Source organism: Perissodus microlepis, chromosome 17 (assembly GCF_051167445.1).
Source record: "Perissodus microlepis isolate ML-2025 ecotype Zambia chromosome 17, ASM5116744v1, whole genome shotgun sequence".
NCBI classification, from domain to species: domain Eukaryota; kingdom Metazoa; phylum Chordata; class Actinopteri; order Cichliformes; family Cichlidae; genus Perissodus; species Perissodus microlepis.
Window position 1 is genome coordinate 28990500 of NC_140477.1, and position 13107 is coordinate 29003606.

General features: G+C 40.8%; 1 protein-coding gene across 1 annotated transcript; it reads left to right on the forward strand.

The window, feature by feature from the left end:
• The first annotated feature begins 3675 nt into the window (after positions 1–3675).
• On the forward strand, positions 3676–11823 carry depdc1 (DEP domain containing 1). The gene is made up of 12 exons (XM_084910982.1): positions 3676–3896; positions 5337–5602; positions 5726–5870; positions 6018–6148; positions 6264–6394; positions 6726–6773; positions 6930–7067; positions 7428–8429; positions 8975–9147; positions 9307–9483; positions 9706–9912; positions 10355–11823. Exons 1-12 carry the CDS (start codon positions 3849–3851, stop codon positions 10490–10492), a joined length of 2604 nt encoding a protein of 867 aa, XP_084767108.1. The 5' UTR covers positions 3676–3848; the 3' UTR covers positions 10493–11823.
• Positions 11824–13107: the final 1284 nt, after the last annotated feature.

Genomic DNA, 13107 nt, shown 5'->3' on the forward strand with positions numbered 1-13107 from the left:
ATAATAAAATTGAGTCCATTATTAGCAAAAAGAATAAAAAAAGAGCAAAAAAATGCTTAATAAATAATAATTGTTTTAAACTTAAGCTTTGTAATTGTAGCATATTTCATTATGTCTGTAATTTTTTATTTAGCCCCACAGTAGTAAAAGCCATAAATGGGAGTTAGATTTATTACTAGTATTTTACACAGCATTCAGCTATAGTAACATGTTTTGCATTTTCCTACTTCACCGAACAGCTGCACTGTCTTAATAAATTAATAACCAAACATTTCTCAGTAACCAAAAACTAGATGGAACAGCACAGTATCTAAGAGAGAGATCAGACAGTGTTTGAGCTAAAGAAGCTGTGTGCTTCTTTTGGGGGCTTTTTGCACACCGATCCACCACCGTTTTCCTATAGTACAACGCATATCTGGTAACATTACCGTAAACGTGACCAGTAGGTCCAGGTTCAGATCAGAAAACCGTTTCAGCTGCAGGCATCTACTGCTGTAATTTAAACAATCACCTCATACGCCTCATGTTTTACACCCCTATACGGTGAGCTTGCTACACTGCACATGAATATTACGTGACATGGCATGACTAGCTCATGTTCAAACATTTAAGATACTGTTCAGCCATTTTGTTTACTGGGTAGTGCATAATGGCCGAGTTACCTGAGTGGGAATCCAGTAAAGCCAAAAAAAGAATAATTTTTTTTAAGATAAGATAAGATACCTTTATTAGTCCCACAAGGGGAAATTTCATGTTAATTAATTACAAATACCTTATAGGAAAACCTAAGAAAAGGTTGCAGAAGTACAGAAAAAAACTGCCGTGTACGTTACAGTATGTAAATTCAAAAACTGTAGAGAGAGAATGGCAGAATGAAAACAGAATAAGAAAAGATGAACTTTATTGAGTAGAATATAGGCAGTAAGAGTTTAGTAATTAACTTTTAATTATGTTTGCCAAAGACAATGACAGTAAATTAACCCAGTTCTACCTGCTAGCTAAAGATGTTATGCTTCTCCCCCTGAGGGACTAGTAAAAGCGCTATACAAATACAGGTCATTTACCATTTATACCGTTTAGGACAACTATAGAAAGTTACTAAAATAATCATTGATGAAAACTTATCAAACTTTCAGTATTTAGCTTTGTCATAGTTTTTGATTCTTTGGTATCCTTTTGTCCTCCACGTTCTCAAACACCAGGGAGAGAAAAGGCCACAACTGACGAAAGACCGCGAAGACTAGACGCTAGGCGGTGCAATCTGCTCCTCCCTCTTTTTAAACGAGCCAATAGGAGCTGCTCACATTAAAAACAACTTTATTTAAAAAGTAATTTTACACCTGATACAAACATTTTAAAAGTCAAACAATACACAAGTTTAAAAGAAAAAAATTATTTTTAAGAGTTTTTTTTAAGCATAGGGATGGTTAATATGTTTAGAAAATTAATATATAATATTTGTCAAATAATTGTCACCCAAATCAACATCATGATAAAAATATAATTAATAAAATATATAATAATGATGATGAGAATAATAATAATAACAACAGAAACAGTTTACCTAAAAGCTCTTCTAACATTAGACTGCTTTTGAAAAGTTTCAATAGTGTCAATACACCATAAGGACAAGGGAGTTACACAGTTGAAGTGTGACTGCTTGAAAGACCCCATTCCCTCTCCTTTCTACTATTTGAAAGAAAATATAAATTATTTCTGGTTATATAATTTGAGGGCACAAGTTTGAAGAGTAACATTTTAACAGATCGGTAATATACTTCAGGAGCTTTACTGGATCTGATTAACCAAAACTTCCAACTTCCATGTACTGTCTTTTCTCTAATACAGTAGAGTGTATCTGATCTACTAAAAATCCTCAACCGCATGTTTGCTCAAGTAAATAGTCTTAATTGTTTGAACAACCAGTAATCCTTAATTTGCAAATGCCAAATCTGGATTTTGTCTGTGTAATTCACTTTTATCTTAGGTTTTTTATTTGTATTTTTTGCTTTTCTTTTTTTCTACTCTTGTGTCTGTTTTAATCACTTATTATTGCTGCTGTGACAAGTGAATTTACCTAAGAAGAATCATGAAGTCCTTATTTGATCTTATCTGAGCCTCACCATGCAGCCTACCATGCAGAGTACTGAAAGTTCAAATTAAGTACTTAAAATGAAATCTAAAATTAAAAAGTAACCAGTTTCAAACCAGTTATTTGGAATAGTGTGCGGAGTGTTTTGAGTAACATTGAACGTTCAAAAACACCAAAGTTCCTATAGTCTCACTTGACAGCTGGGTTGTAGTGTCTGATAACACATAACATCTTGAGGTCTCAACGTGGACTTTGAGTACATTCGCTAGCCAAGGCTAAATACTGAGAGGGTCAAAAATGAAGGGTAAAGAACATCTGACTGTACGTAAGGATAGCAAAAGTGATAGACTGAGGTTGTGCCAAATATGTTAAAGTTAGGGTGATTTGTTAGAGAATGGTACCCCATGGGTGCCGTCTGCAGGTTATAAAAGAGAGTTATGTTCATACTTTCTTTTGAGATTCTTTTTACAATTTGACTTTCAGAACTCCCTGGGTTGTGTGCAATCTGTGATGGGCTTGTTTGGAATGAATCCTCCTTTATTCAAATAACACTTTCTATGGCTCTTCACAGAAGAAGAATCCTCACATAAGCATGTGCTACCATTTTGAACCAATGTACACATTTACCATCACTGACCCAACTAGGACCTACATTGGATGCCCACCCATATGGCTTTAATGTGAGAAACCCAAGTGGGTCCCATATATACTAAACAATCTTGAGCCCACATAAAATATATGCCCATATTAACTTAACATAAACCGTATGGGGCCCACATAGACATTTTTCAGGGTCTGACTTGCATTTGCCCATGTGCGACCCATATAGTTTGACCAGGTGGGCCCCACCTGTGTCATCAGTGCTAAAAAAAATATATTGATTACCACAGTTTGCCCCATATGGGGCCCACATAGACATGTTTTCAGGGTCTGACTTGTATTTGCCCATGTGTCACCCATATAGTTTGACCAGGTGTTCCCCACCTGTGTCATCGATACTAAAACATATATTGATTACCTCACTTTGCCCCACCTGGGGCACACAACAACAGCCTATCCTTAAATGACTGTGTTTGCCCATGTCTATCCCAGGTGGAAAACCCAAGTGGGTCCTACATGTGTTTCCCATTTTGGACCAAGTTAAGTGTTTCCCATGTTTGACCCAGCTAGGACCTACTAAAAGTGCCCACTTGGGATTGCCCATATGGGTTTAATGTGAAAAACCCAAGTAGGCCCCATACAAAAAGCCCAGTTTGAGCCCATGCCCACATGGTACCCATTCAGACCAAGCAAAAACCAGGTGGGGCCCATATATACATGTTGGCTGGGACGTGCCGGTGATTTAATGAATATTATTGTATAAGAATGCGCAATGTAACGAAAACTGAAGAAAAGGGTACCGTAGCACACGAGGAAATACACCTGCATGGCCTTTCAACATATAGCAATACAGTCAACTGGAAGAATTTTCAAATAGCCTTACTACCAAATACCCTACAGTCCACTTTTTGTTTTGATCCTCCACCCTCTTCTGTTAGAGGCTGGTCACGTGACCAGAACGTCCATCCAATCCGGTGGCAGAAGCACAGGGCTCGTAATTTTGAACAGATGGGGAGCAGCCAGGCAGTGGAGAGTTTCTCCGTAACTAAACTAAAGGTTGTAGCGAGAAATGCGTAAATATTTCTTCGAGTGATGGATAGTATCCGTCGCTACAGTGAATGAAGGAAACCCTTAGCGCTGCCCTTCCGTGATAAATATGAGTTCTCATGTTATCAGCCCTGGACCGTACCGAGCCACGAAATTGGTAAGTTAAAGTTCACGAGCTAGCTAATACCTAGCTACTCAGTGTAAGATCGTCATCAACGGAAGCGCTAAACTCAGCTGCAGCTGCTTTTAAACACACGCGTTTTGCCGGCTTCTCTAAAAGCAATACTGCAAGAAATTCACAGTAAAGTATCCTCTCTGTGTTTCAGCGTTGCAAAATTGTGGCTCTCTCTGATTTAATATCATCTTCCTGACTTTGTTTCAGCAACAAACGTCACCTGTAATCCAGCTAACGAGACCGATTAGTTTACATGGCGTTTGAAAACCGGACCTTAAAGTACGAATTTTCATTAACGACACTGATGTGATTTTAATCCAATATATGCGGTGGTGTCTTTTAAATATATATGTCAACAACCTTTGTTCAGTGAGCTATAGTCACTCACATATTTGAGTTTCTAATAAATATTAGTTCATTCATTAAGATCAATCCTTATCCTAAACCAATAATGTTTGCAATTAACGTCCCATGGCTGCTCGATTACTCTGTTATTGTATAAGTGTAACAGATGCGCAGGTATCATAGGGCTGACATATATGGTTCTTAAAGAAACTGTGTTTATATGTTTTTAAAAAAGAAAATTCACGATCGCTCGTAATCGGAAGGTTGCCGGTTCGAGTCCCGGCTTGGACAGTCTCGGTCGTTGTATCCTTGGGAAAGACACTAAACCCGTTGCCTACTGGTGGTGGTCAGAGGGCCCGGTGGCGCCAGTGTCCGGCAGCCTCGCCTCTGTCAGTGCGCCCCAGGGTGGCTGTGGCTACAATGTAGCTTGCCATCACCAGTGTGTGAATGTGTGTGTGAATGGGTGGATGACTGGTTGTGTAAAGCGCTTTGGGGTCCTTAAGGACTAGTAAAGCGCTATACAAATACAGACCATTTACCATTCACCTTTAATGGTGTACCTAAAGGATAGATCACCTGTCAATCCGGTTGCTGTCAAACCTCCAGTCCATCAGTGCAGGAATTTATTCCACAACTTAAGTGACTTCTGCAGTGGCTGCAATGACAACAAGTAAACATTTGTAAATACTAACTTGTTTTTGAGGTCATTGGTCTTGTGATTCCTGAATCTGCAATATGCCTGCAGAAACCAAAATAGTTTGTTTTAAAGTAAAACTGGTCTTAACGCTGCACATGCTTTTTGAATTTTGAGCATAATGAGCTACCAGTTGATGAAATGTGTACCAACGCTTGGATATATCTGCCAGCATCTGAATCCGCAGATACTGTGCTGGCTTAATTACAGCTTAGCGATCTTCTCTGTAGTAGAAGCATCCTGTCTTACCCACTGTTACTTCTCACGGTCAATTGTCATTATATTGTTGTGCACTTTTATCAGCTTTCCAATGGAGCAATTATGTACCGTATGACACATTGTCATCTTGTTTCCTTGCTTGAACTGTGCCTGTCCTGTTTCAGTGGAATGAGGTGACACGTTTGTTTCGGGCTGGCATGCCCCTCAGGAAGCATCGCCAGAACTTCAGGCACTATGCTTCCTGTTTCACTGCTTCTGCTGCTGTTGATTGGCTGCACCAGCTGCTCTGTAACAACAGCAACTTTGGCCCCGACGTTACCAGGCAACAGACAGTTCAGCTTCTAAAGAAGTTTCTGAAGAACCATGTGATTGAAGATGTAAAGGGACGCTGGGGAACAGAGGACCTGGAGGACAACAATGTACTGTACAGGTAATCTGTTGGCAGAAATGTGCTTTTGGGGATTATTTAACAAAACGGGGCTTAATATGTTGATTGTGCTCCACACAGCATCAAGCAGTCTGTTTTTTTTGGTTTTGTTTTCTTTGTCCAAAGGTTTCCTTCCACTTCTCCTCTGAAACCCATCCCCTGTTCAGCTCCAGCCTCAGAGTCCAGATCCATAAAAAAGAGACCTTCATTCAAGGACAAAGAAGGTTTCTTCAGGTTTAGAAGCACAAGGAGGCAGGAGAAAGAAACCCAGGTGAGTTAGATTTATCACTGTTTCAATTTAAAACAATAATATGTTGCATTTGAGAGAAAAACAAGTTCATAGATGCAGTTTTGCACTAATAAAAAAAAATAAGATTCACTCTGTGATGTTGGTTCTTGTTCCGTACATGTGTTTCAGGAAAATGTGGATCCTGCACTCCGAATACAGCAGGAAGGCGACAATCAGCCAGAAGAAGAGAAGCAGAAACAGAGACGAGAGCTGACAGTGGAGGATGAACAGGAGATCTGGAGAGACATCACGCTGACCCAGTATAAACACACAAATCTAACCCCCCCCCCCAAAAAAAAAAAAATCATTCTGCGCAAAAAAAAAGAAAAAGAAAATGAGAAAGACTTCAATGTATATCTAAAACTTGTGTTTCAGTCTTCAGAGGATTCTGGATGTTCCATCTCTTGACGAGGTTTTAGACCATCGTTATGTGAATCCACAGAACATCATCCACAATATGACCAAAGTCAACAAACACGGAGTGGTCACACTAGACGACAAGACCAGTAGGTTCACACACCAGTATAAAGGAAAAAAATGTACGGGATAGTTTATGTATAAAGACCTCATCTTTGAAAAAATACTTTTTACCATAAGGATGTGCTTTGAATCACATACTAAAGTCCTAGAAGTGCCATTCTCCAGTGTAAAAGGCCAAAACAACATAATAAATATTTTTTTCTTCAGGTAAAAGTATCTGTGAAAATGTGGTGTTTCTGGGCAATTTTGAACCAAAAAGTCTGGACATAATTTAATCCAGAGGTCTCGAACTTAAATGAGTTTGACTCATTATACTGTAAACCAACAAAGAGTCTAACATTAGAACTGCCTCCATAGATGACCTTCCAGACTGGGTTCTGTCTGCCATGAGGAGCCTGGCCAATTGTGAGTAGCTGCAACTATGTCCTGCATTAACAGTTTTAAAAGGAAAAAGCTTTTTTTTTTATATAGATTTTTTTTTTTATGTGGTTTAATGGATCTATTTACTGAAGATATTATTCAGTGTTGTTACAGTTGCAGTAACATGGCGTTTATTTCCAGGGCCAAAGTACAACGGCACACAACAATCCTATCCTGGCTTTGAAAGAGATGTCTTCAAAACAGTGTCCGATTACTTCTACAGCCTCCCACAGCCACTGCTCACATATGAACTGTATGAGCTGTTTATCAATGTTCTAGGTGGGTTTGCTGCTTCCTGTTAATCTTTTAGGCCTTTCAGAATCTACATGTTGGTGTTGTGTTAGGATCAAATTTGGCTGCAGGTCTTTTCTGACATGTTGTCTCCAATGTGAGTTGAGTGTTTGACCTCTAACAGTGCTTTGTGACCCCCTAACAGAAGTTTTGGTTGTTTGTGGAATCCTAACTGTGATGTGAGCTGCTGCACTTTTTGTTTTTGTTGTGCCTGATCAGCTGTATGAACAGTAATGGTTTGAACTAACTAAACCTTCTCCTTCCCCTTTGCTGTCTGCTTGCACTGACACCCTGCCTGCCCCCTTGGCTTTCTCTGCCCCCCTTCTCCGTGTCTTCATCCACTTTCAGTGTTCTGCGGCTACGTTGCAGCGCCTTCTATGCGCCAACATTTGAAGCGCAAGAAATCAGACCTTCCTGCAGTCCCCCCTCCAGCCAAGTCGTCTTTTCGCTCCACGGAGTGTCTCCTCCTGTCGCTGCTCAGACAGGGGACATGCGACGAGACAGAATCCCCCATGAGCGAGGTAATTGGTGGGAAACTTCAGTCCCGGCTGGCAGCACTGAAAGGAGGCGGCGGTGCCGATGACGGCCCATTAGGAGGCAGCTGCATCAGCCTCAGTACAGTTGTTCCCACAAGACCTCAAACAAGGAGTTGCTCCCTGGAAACCATCCTGGATGACTCTGCCCCTCTTACTAGACAACAGCTGTTTCAGTCCAGTGACAGCCTGGCATCCTTTGCCTATAGCAGCAGGAGCCAGGACGACAGCTCTTCCATCACAACACCTCACACTCGTTCATTTGGGACATCTGTGTCCAAACCAGCACCCATTACTTCTGAAAACGCTCCAGGAGTTACAGCCAGAAACAGGCTGTCTGTCATACCCTTGGCTGGACTGTCAGCTTCACACAGGTCTCGTTCCTTACGGCCTCACAGCTTCAGCAGCTGCCTGGACATCGTCATAGAGACCAGGGAGGAAGATGTCAAAGAGCTTAAGTGGCAGGGTCGAGCAGCAAGCTGCCTCAGTGTAAACTCTCCTTCCAGTCAGTGTCAGGCTTCCTCAGCTTCACATCCTCCATCACTGTCTTCCTGTCATCCCTTCTCTTCCTCCTTTCGTCCTTTCCCTTCTTCTTTCTCATCTGCTGCAACCAAAGCACAAGGGTCTAATGCTGCTACAGGACCCAGACCGGCCTCCAGCACCTCTAACCTTTGGACGCTTCCTGCACCTGCTGCTGTTCGCCGCTGCCTCAGCTCTCTGGAAGTGTCCCACCTGTCACAACCTGTTTCACTGCTCAAAGCGCCTGTGTCTGTGTCCGCCGGCAACTCCCAAACCCCAAAAAACCAAAATGAGCACAGTAAGACCCTCTCACCTCTACCTGTCTCTGTGTCTATGTCTAATCAAATTAACCTCATCTAACATCTCACCCCTACTAGCTCCAGTTTGTTCCCTCACTCAAAGCAGGAAGGCCAGTTCCAGAAAATGGCCTCTGTTTTTGTATTCAGCAGTTGACCTTTAACATTTAACAACAGGAAAAAGGCAAAAGTCTGTTTCACAGATCATGTAGCTGCAGCACAGTTTAGCCAGATAAATAGACCTTGTTTTCTCGTACAGACCCACAGATTTCATTAAAATCTATAGAAACAGTCTAAAAGGAAGATGGCATAGGAGTCCTTCATTCCTGGATGACAGTCGTGCTGCAGTGTCATGTTCACAAGCTTTACCTGCCTCATTTCACACCATAGCTGTAGTCGATTCATTTTCTCATTCATACATTCATTGTGTAGTCTAGCAAGTGTGACGTAGCAATGGATGAATGTGGTCCTGAAGTGTGGTTCTTCAGTTTGACTGAAAACACTTACTTGCGTGTGCGTGACTTTCTAACGGTGTTCCTGTATGTAGGCGTTCTCCAGCCTCAGTGTGAACGTGTGGCCATCGAGGCCCTGCAGCTCTGCACCCTCCTCCTTCCACCCGCCTCGCGCAGGAAGTTGCAGCTGCTCATGAAGATGGCGTCACGCATCAGCCAGAATGTAGACATGCCTCGCCTCCACCCTGCTATCGGCACCCGGACATTGGTAAGGAGCTAGCAAATATTTTTTGTTCCTGTCTAATACTCTGAACATTCCCTAAAGAAGTGTGAGCACAGACATGTGTGTCATGTTCTTTTCTCATGATGTCCCTGTTTGTTTACCTTTTATTCACTTGTGTATCTGGATGTTTGTTGTGGATTTCAGATGGTTCACACATTTTCAGGCTGTGTCCTGGGCAGTGCTGAGGATTGTGATTTGGATGAGCTGTTAGCAACCAGGCTGGTGTCATTTTTAATGGATCATCAGCAAAGCATCCTCTCAGTCCCAGAGTACCTGCTTGGTGCCATCAGTGACCATATACAGTACCTACGAACATCACAGGTATACCTTCAAACTGTAAACCACAACCAACTAATTCTTAAAGAAGCAGAGTAAGTGATACCCTGCGTGTCTGTTCAAATACAACCTGCAGAAGCAAGCTGATAGCTGTGAATGCTCAAAATACACCTTTTCATGCTGCTGGAGGAACCTGCCAGCTTCATTGGGAGCTTTAAAATCTGTTAACATGTTGATTTCTTCATGTTTGTACTGTCCTGATTTCAGGTCCCAATTGACTCTGTTTCAAAGACTGACAAAAGCGATCCGGTTTGCCCTCCAGTGCCAGTCTACACGTTCTGCCATCAGATCAGTGGCGCTGAGTTTGAACAGCAAAAACTGGAGTCTTCTCAGAAGGCCATGGAGGAGCTGCTAGAGATCCTGGTGACAGATCAAAACATCAGTGAGAAGGACAGACGCAAGAAACTGAAACAGGTAACGGTCTACTGAAAGTCCAGGCGATGCCTCAAGTCTGGTTCTGTTTGCACAAAGATGCAAAGTGAATAAAGAAGTGTCCCTCTTCCTGTCTTGATTTGTAACCCTCGTACTTGACCAATGAGTTTCTCATCAAGTTTCAAATTTCCTTCAGTATGGCGTGATGTTTTAAACTGTAACAGTGGTAGCTAACATGCCAAACCCCATGGTTTTAAACAGTATCCCACTTACTTATGGGAGAGGTAACAGTGGCTATCTTTGATACACACTCACACATATTTGGTTTTGAGTCAATTTGCAGTGTTTTCAACTTGAAAGCTATTTTCAGTAGCCTTCAGATTCCTGAAGTTCACACAAGGATATAACAAGTCACTTCATATCCTCAAAAATGCTGGAAATCTGCAGACTCAGCAAAGTGTAATTTTCTTATTGTTCTCCTAAGTTTCAGAAGCAGTACCCAGACATCTACAGGCAACGATTCCCCTCCCCAGACCGAGAGAGCAAGACTGACAACAAACCAAAGATTAAACCTCCACTAATCAACATCAAGAAGACCAAAGCTTTCAGCATCAGGAACTGAACGACTGCAGGAGGCGCGCTCTCGCCGCTTACGTCGTGATCGCTGCACTGATATCACACTCCGGGCAGGACAATTGAGAAGTCGTTTTTCCCATGGCAGCCAAAAGCAGTGTGTTACATTGGAAATGCTGTTTTTACTGTTGTGTTTATTGTAAGTAAATGTAGACTGGATGATTTTAACAGGAGTTGATTTGTGTATTCATGTGTTGTGTATATTTGTATTGAGTTTTGTGTGCTGACTTAGATGAAGGCTTGTGACCGTAGCTCTACAGAGTCGTTCATACCATTTAGGTTCTCTGAATACATGTTTTATGAAGAAAGGTACTTTACCTGTTGTCCCCTCACTTTTCTTTTCTGTGTGTGTGTGTGTGTGTGTGTGTGTGTGTGTGTGTGTGTGTGTGTGTGTGTGTGTGTGTGTGTGTCTTTTTTCAAGTAAGAAGCAAGCTCAAAAAGGCAATTGGGAGAAAAATATGCAATTCTAAGATCACTGGTCAATATGGGAGCAATTAGATTTCTTAATTTATATGAATACTGACAGCAGGAGGGAGTGCTAGTTGTTGTTTGTTTTTTGTTATGCTAATGTTTTTTGAAGTTTCAATATTTTCTATCATAGATGCTTAAGTTTTATTTGAAACTATTTGTCAGGCCTGATGTTGAGCATTTTCTCTTTCTTTGCCCTCATCTTATTTTTCCCTCTGTCGAGTATGGAGTTTTTAAAACTCATTTTGAAATCTTAGTTTTATTTCTTGGTGATCTTTTTTCAGGATGCCAGCCTTTTCATATCTAGCCCAGTTATTTAAATCGCGTTAATCTTTCCAGTTTCTTTTTACTTCTTGAGCTTGTGTGTCTCATCCCTGCTTTGTTTAGGGGATTGTTTGCACTTGGAGCTAGGCCAGCATGCTTATGTCAATCACCAGTGTGGTCATTTATACATATTTAAGGCTTATTAGACTTCCCAAACCAAGTTTTTCCATCAGACACCTGATATGCCCTTGGCATGGGTAGTGCCTTGTGAGAGCTTGACCTGAATGCGCATCCATTCATTTCAGTGCTGCATGCTGACAGGTATTTGGTAAACTGAGGGGAATTACACAACTCATGTCAAGTGTCTGAAGAAATCTTAATATTCAAATGGTGTCAAACGCTCTTTTATTTATCTTAAGCTACATGAAGTATTACTTCTACCCTGGTATGTTTGTGTTTACCTCAGATCAGATGGTGCATGCATGTTTAACCGCACACGCATTCATCATCGGTGTTCTGTGTTTTGTACCTACAACTGTTCCTCTACATTGTTTACTATGCAAAGTCCTGGGAAATAAATTTTTTTTTAGCTGTTCAGTGTTTCAGTGGTGTTTGTATTGAAGTGACCGCTTTATTTAGAACATTATTATTATTAATATTATTATTATTTCTGGTGTTGAACATCTACCTGGCAGGATTTTTTTCCCCTTTGATATTAAATTGATGTTCATGTTGGAGAGAGTTTTGCACTGATTTTAAATTATAATTGAGCAACCCTTAAATGCATTTTGTATCCTGGAGCCTGTTTAAACCTAAAAGCAGCTTCACAGTTTTATATTAGTGGGCAGTACCATGTGACTTCTTGTTTCTAAAAAAACAGCATCCATTTATTCCAGTGTTTCATGCTGACAGGTGTAAGCTGGGGTGAATTACACAACCTGTGTCAAGTATCTGAAAAAATCTCGACAAATTCAACTCCCAAGTGTCAAACTCTCCTTTTTTTTTATTTATCTTAAGCTGCATGAAGTATTACTTCTCCCCTGATATGTTTGAGCTTACCTCAGATCAGATGGCGTGTGCATGTTTAACCACACATGCATTCATCATCGGTGTTTTGTACCTACATTGTTTCCATTGCAAAGTCCTGGGAATAAACTTGTTTAGCTGTCCAGTATTTCAGTAGTGTTTGTACTGAAAGGACAGCAATAAAGGTACACGATTACATCTGCCTGGCCACCAGATAGGTAATATTACCTACTTCTTTTTACGTTACTCTGATGCTCCTGGTGGGAAGATTTTTGCTCCAGTGTTAAAATTATAATAGAGAATCACTTAGATGCATTTAATATCCTGAATATTCCTTAAACCTAAAAGCTGCTTCACAAAGCAGCAGGCAGAACAAACACAGGCAGCCAGGCTGCTGCTAAAGAAGATCATTCAGTGTGCCTGAAGTTTTTCAGCTTTTTGTTACTTTTTAGAAGTAGCTATAATCTGAGTGTAGCCAGTCAGAATTAAACCACAAAGTTTATTTGCAAATGTGTAAACTTGCGGGCTTCATGATTTCATATTTTTATTGTCCTCTATTACCTCCGTGATCTTTCTTGTGATCCAATATTTACATGATACTTCTTCCATGGCATAATAATAACAACCATATTATTATGCCATGGAAGAAGTATCATGTATCTAAAAGATGGACACAGTAACCATGATTTCCGATTGATTTCTGGATTCTGCCTTAAAAATGTAGGTTATAGCATTTTGGCTGCTGTCTTGTTGGATTTTGTGATCCAGAAGCAGAGATATTTAGATGTGACAATAAGTTGCTAAATGCCTGATAATTTGTGCTAACAGATTATTAAAATACTAGAA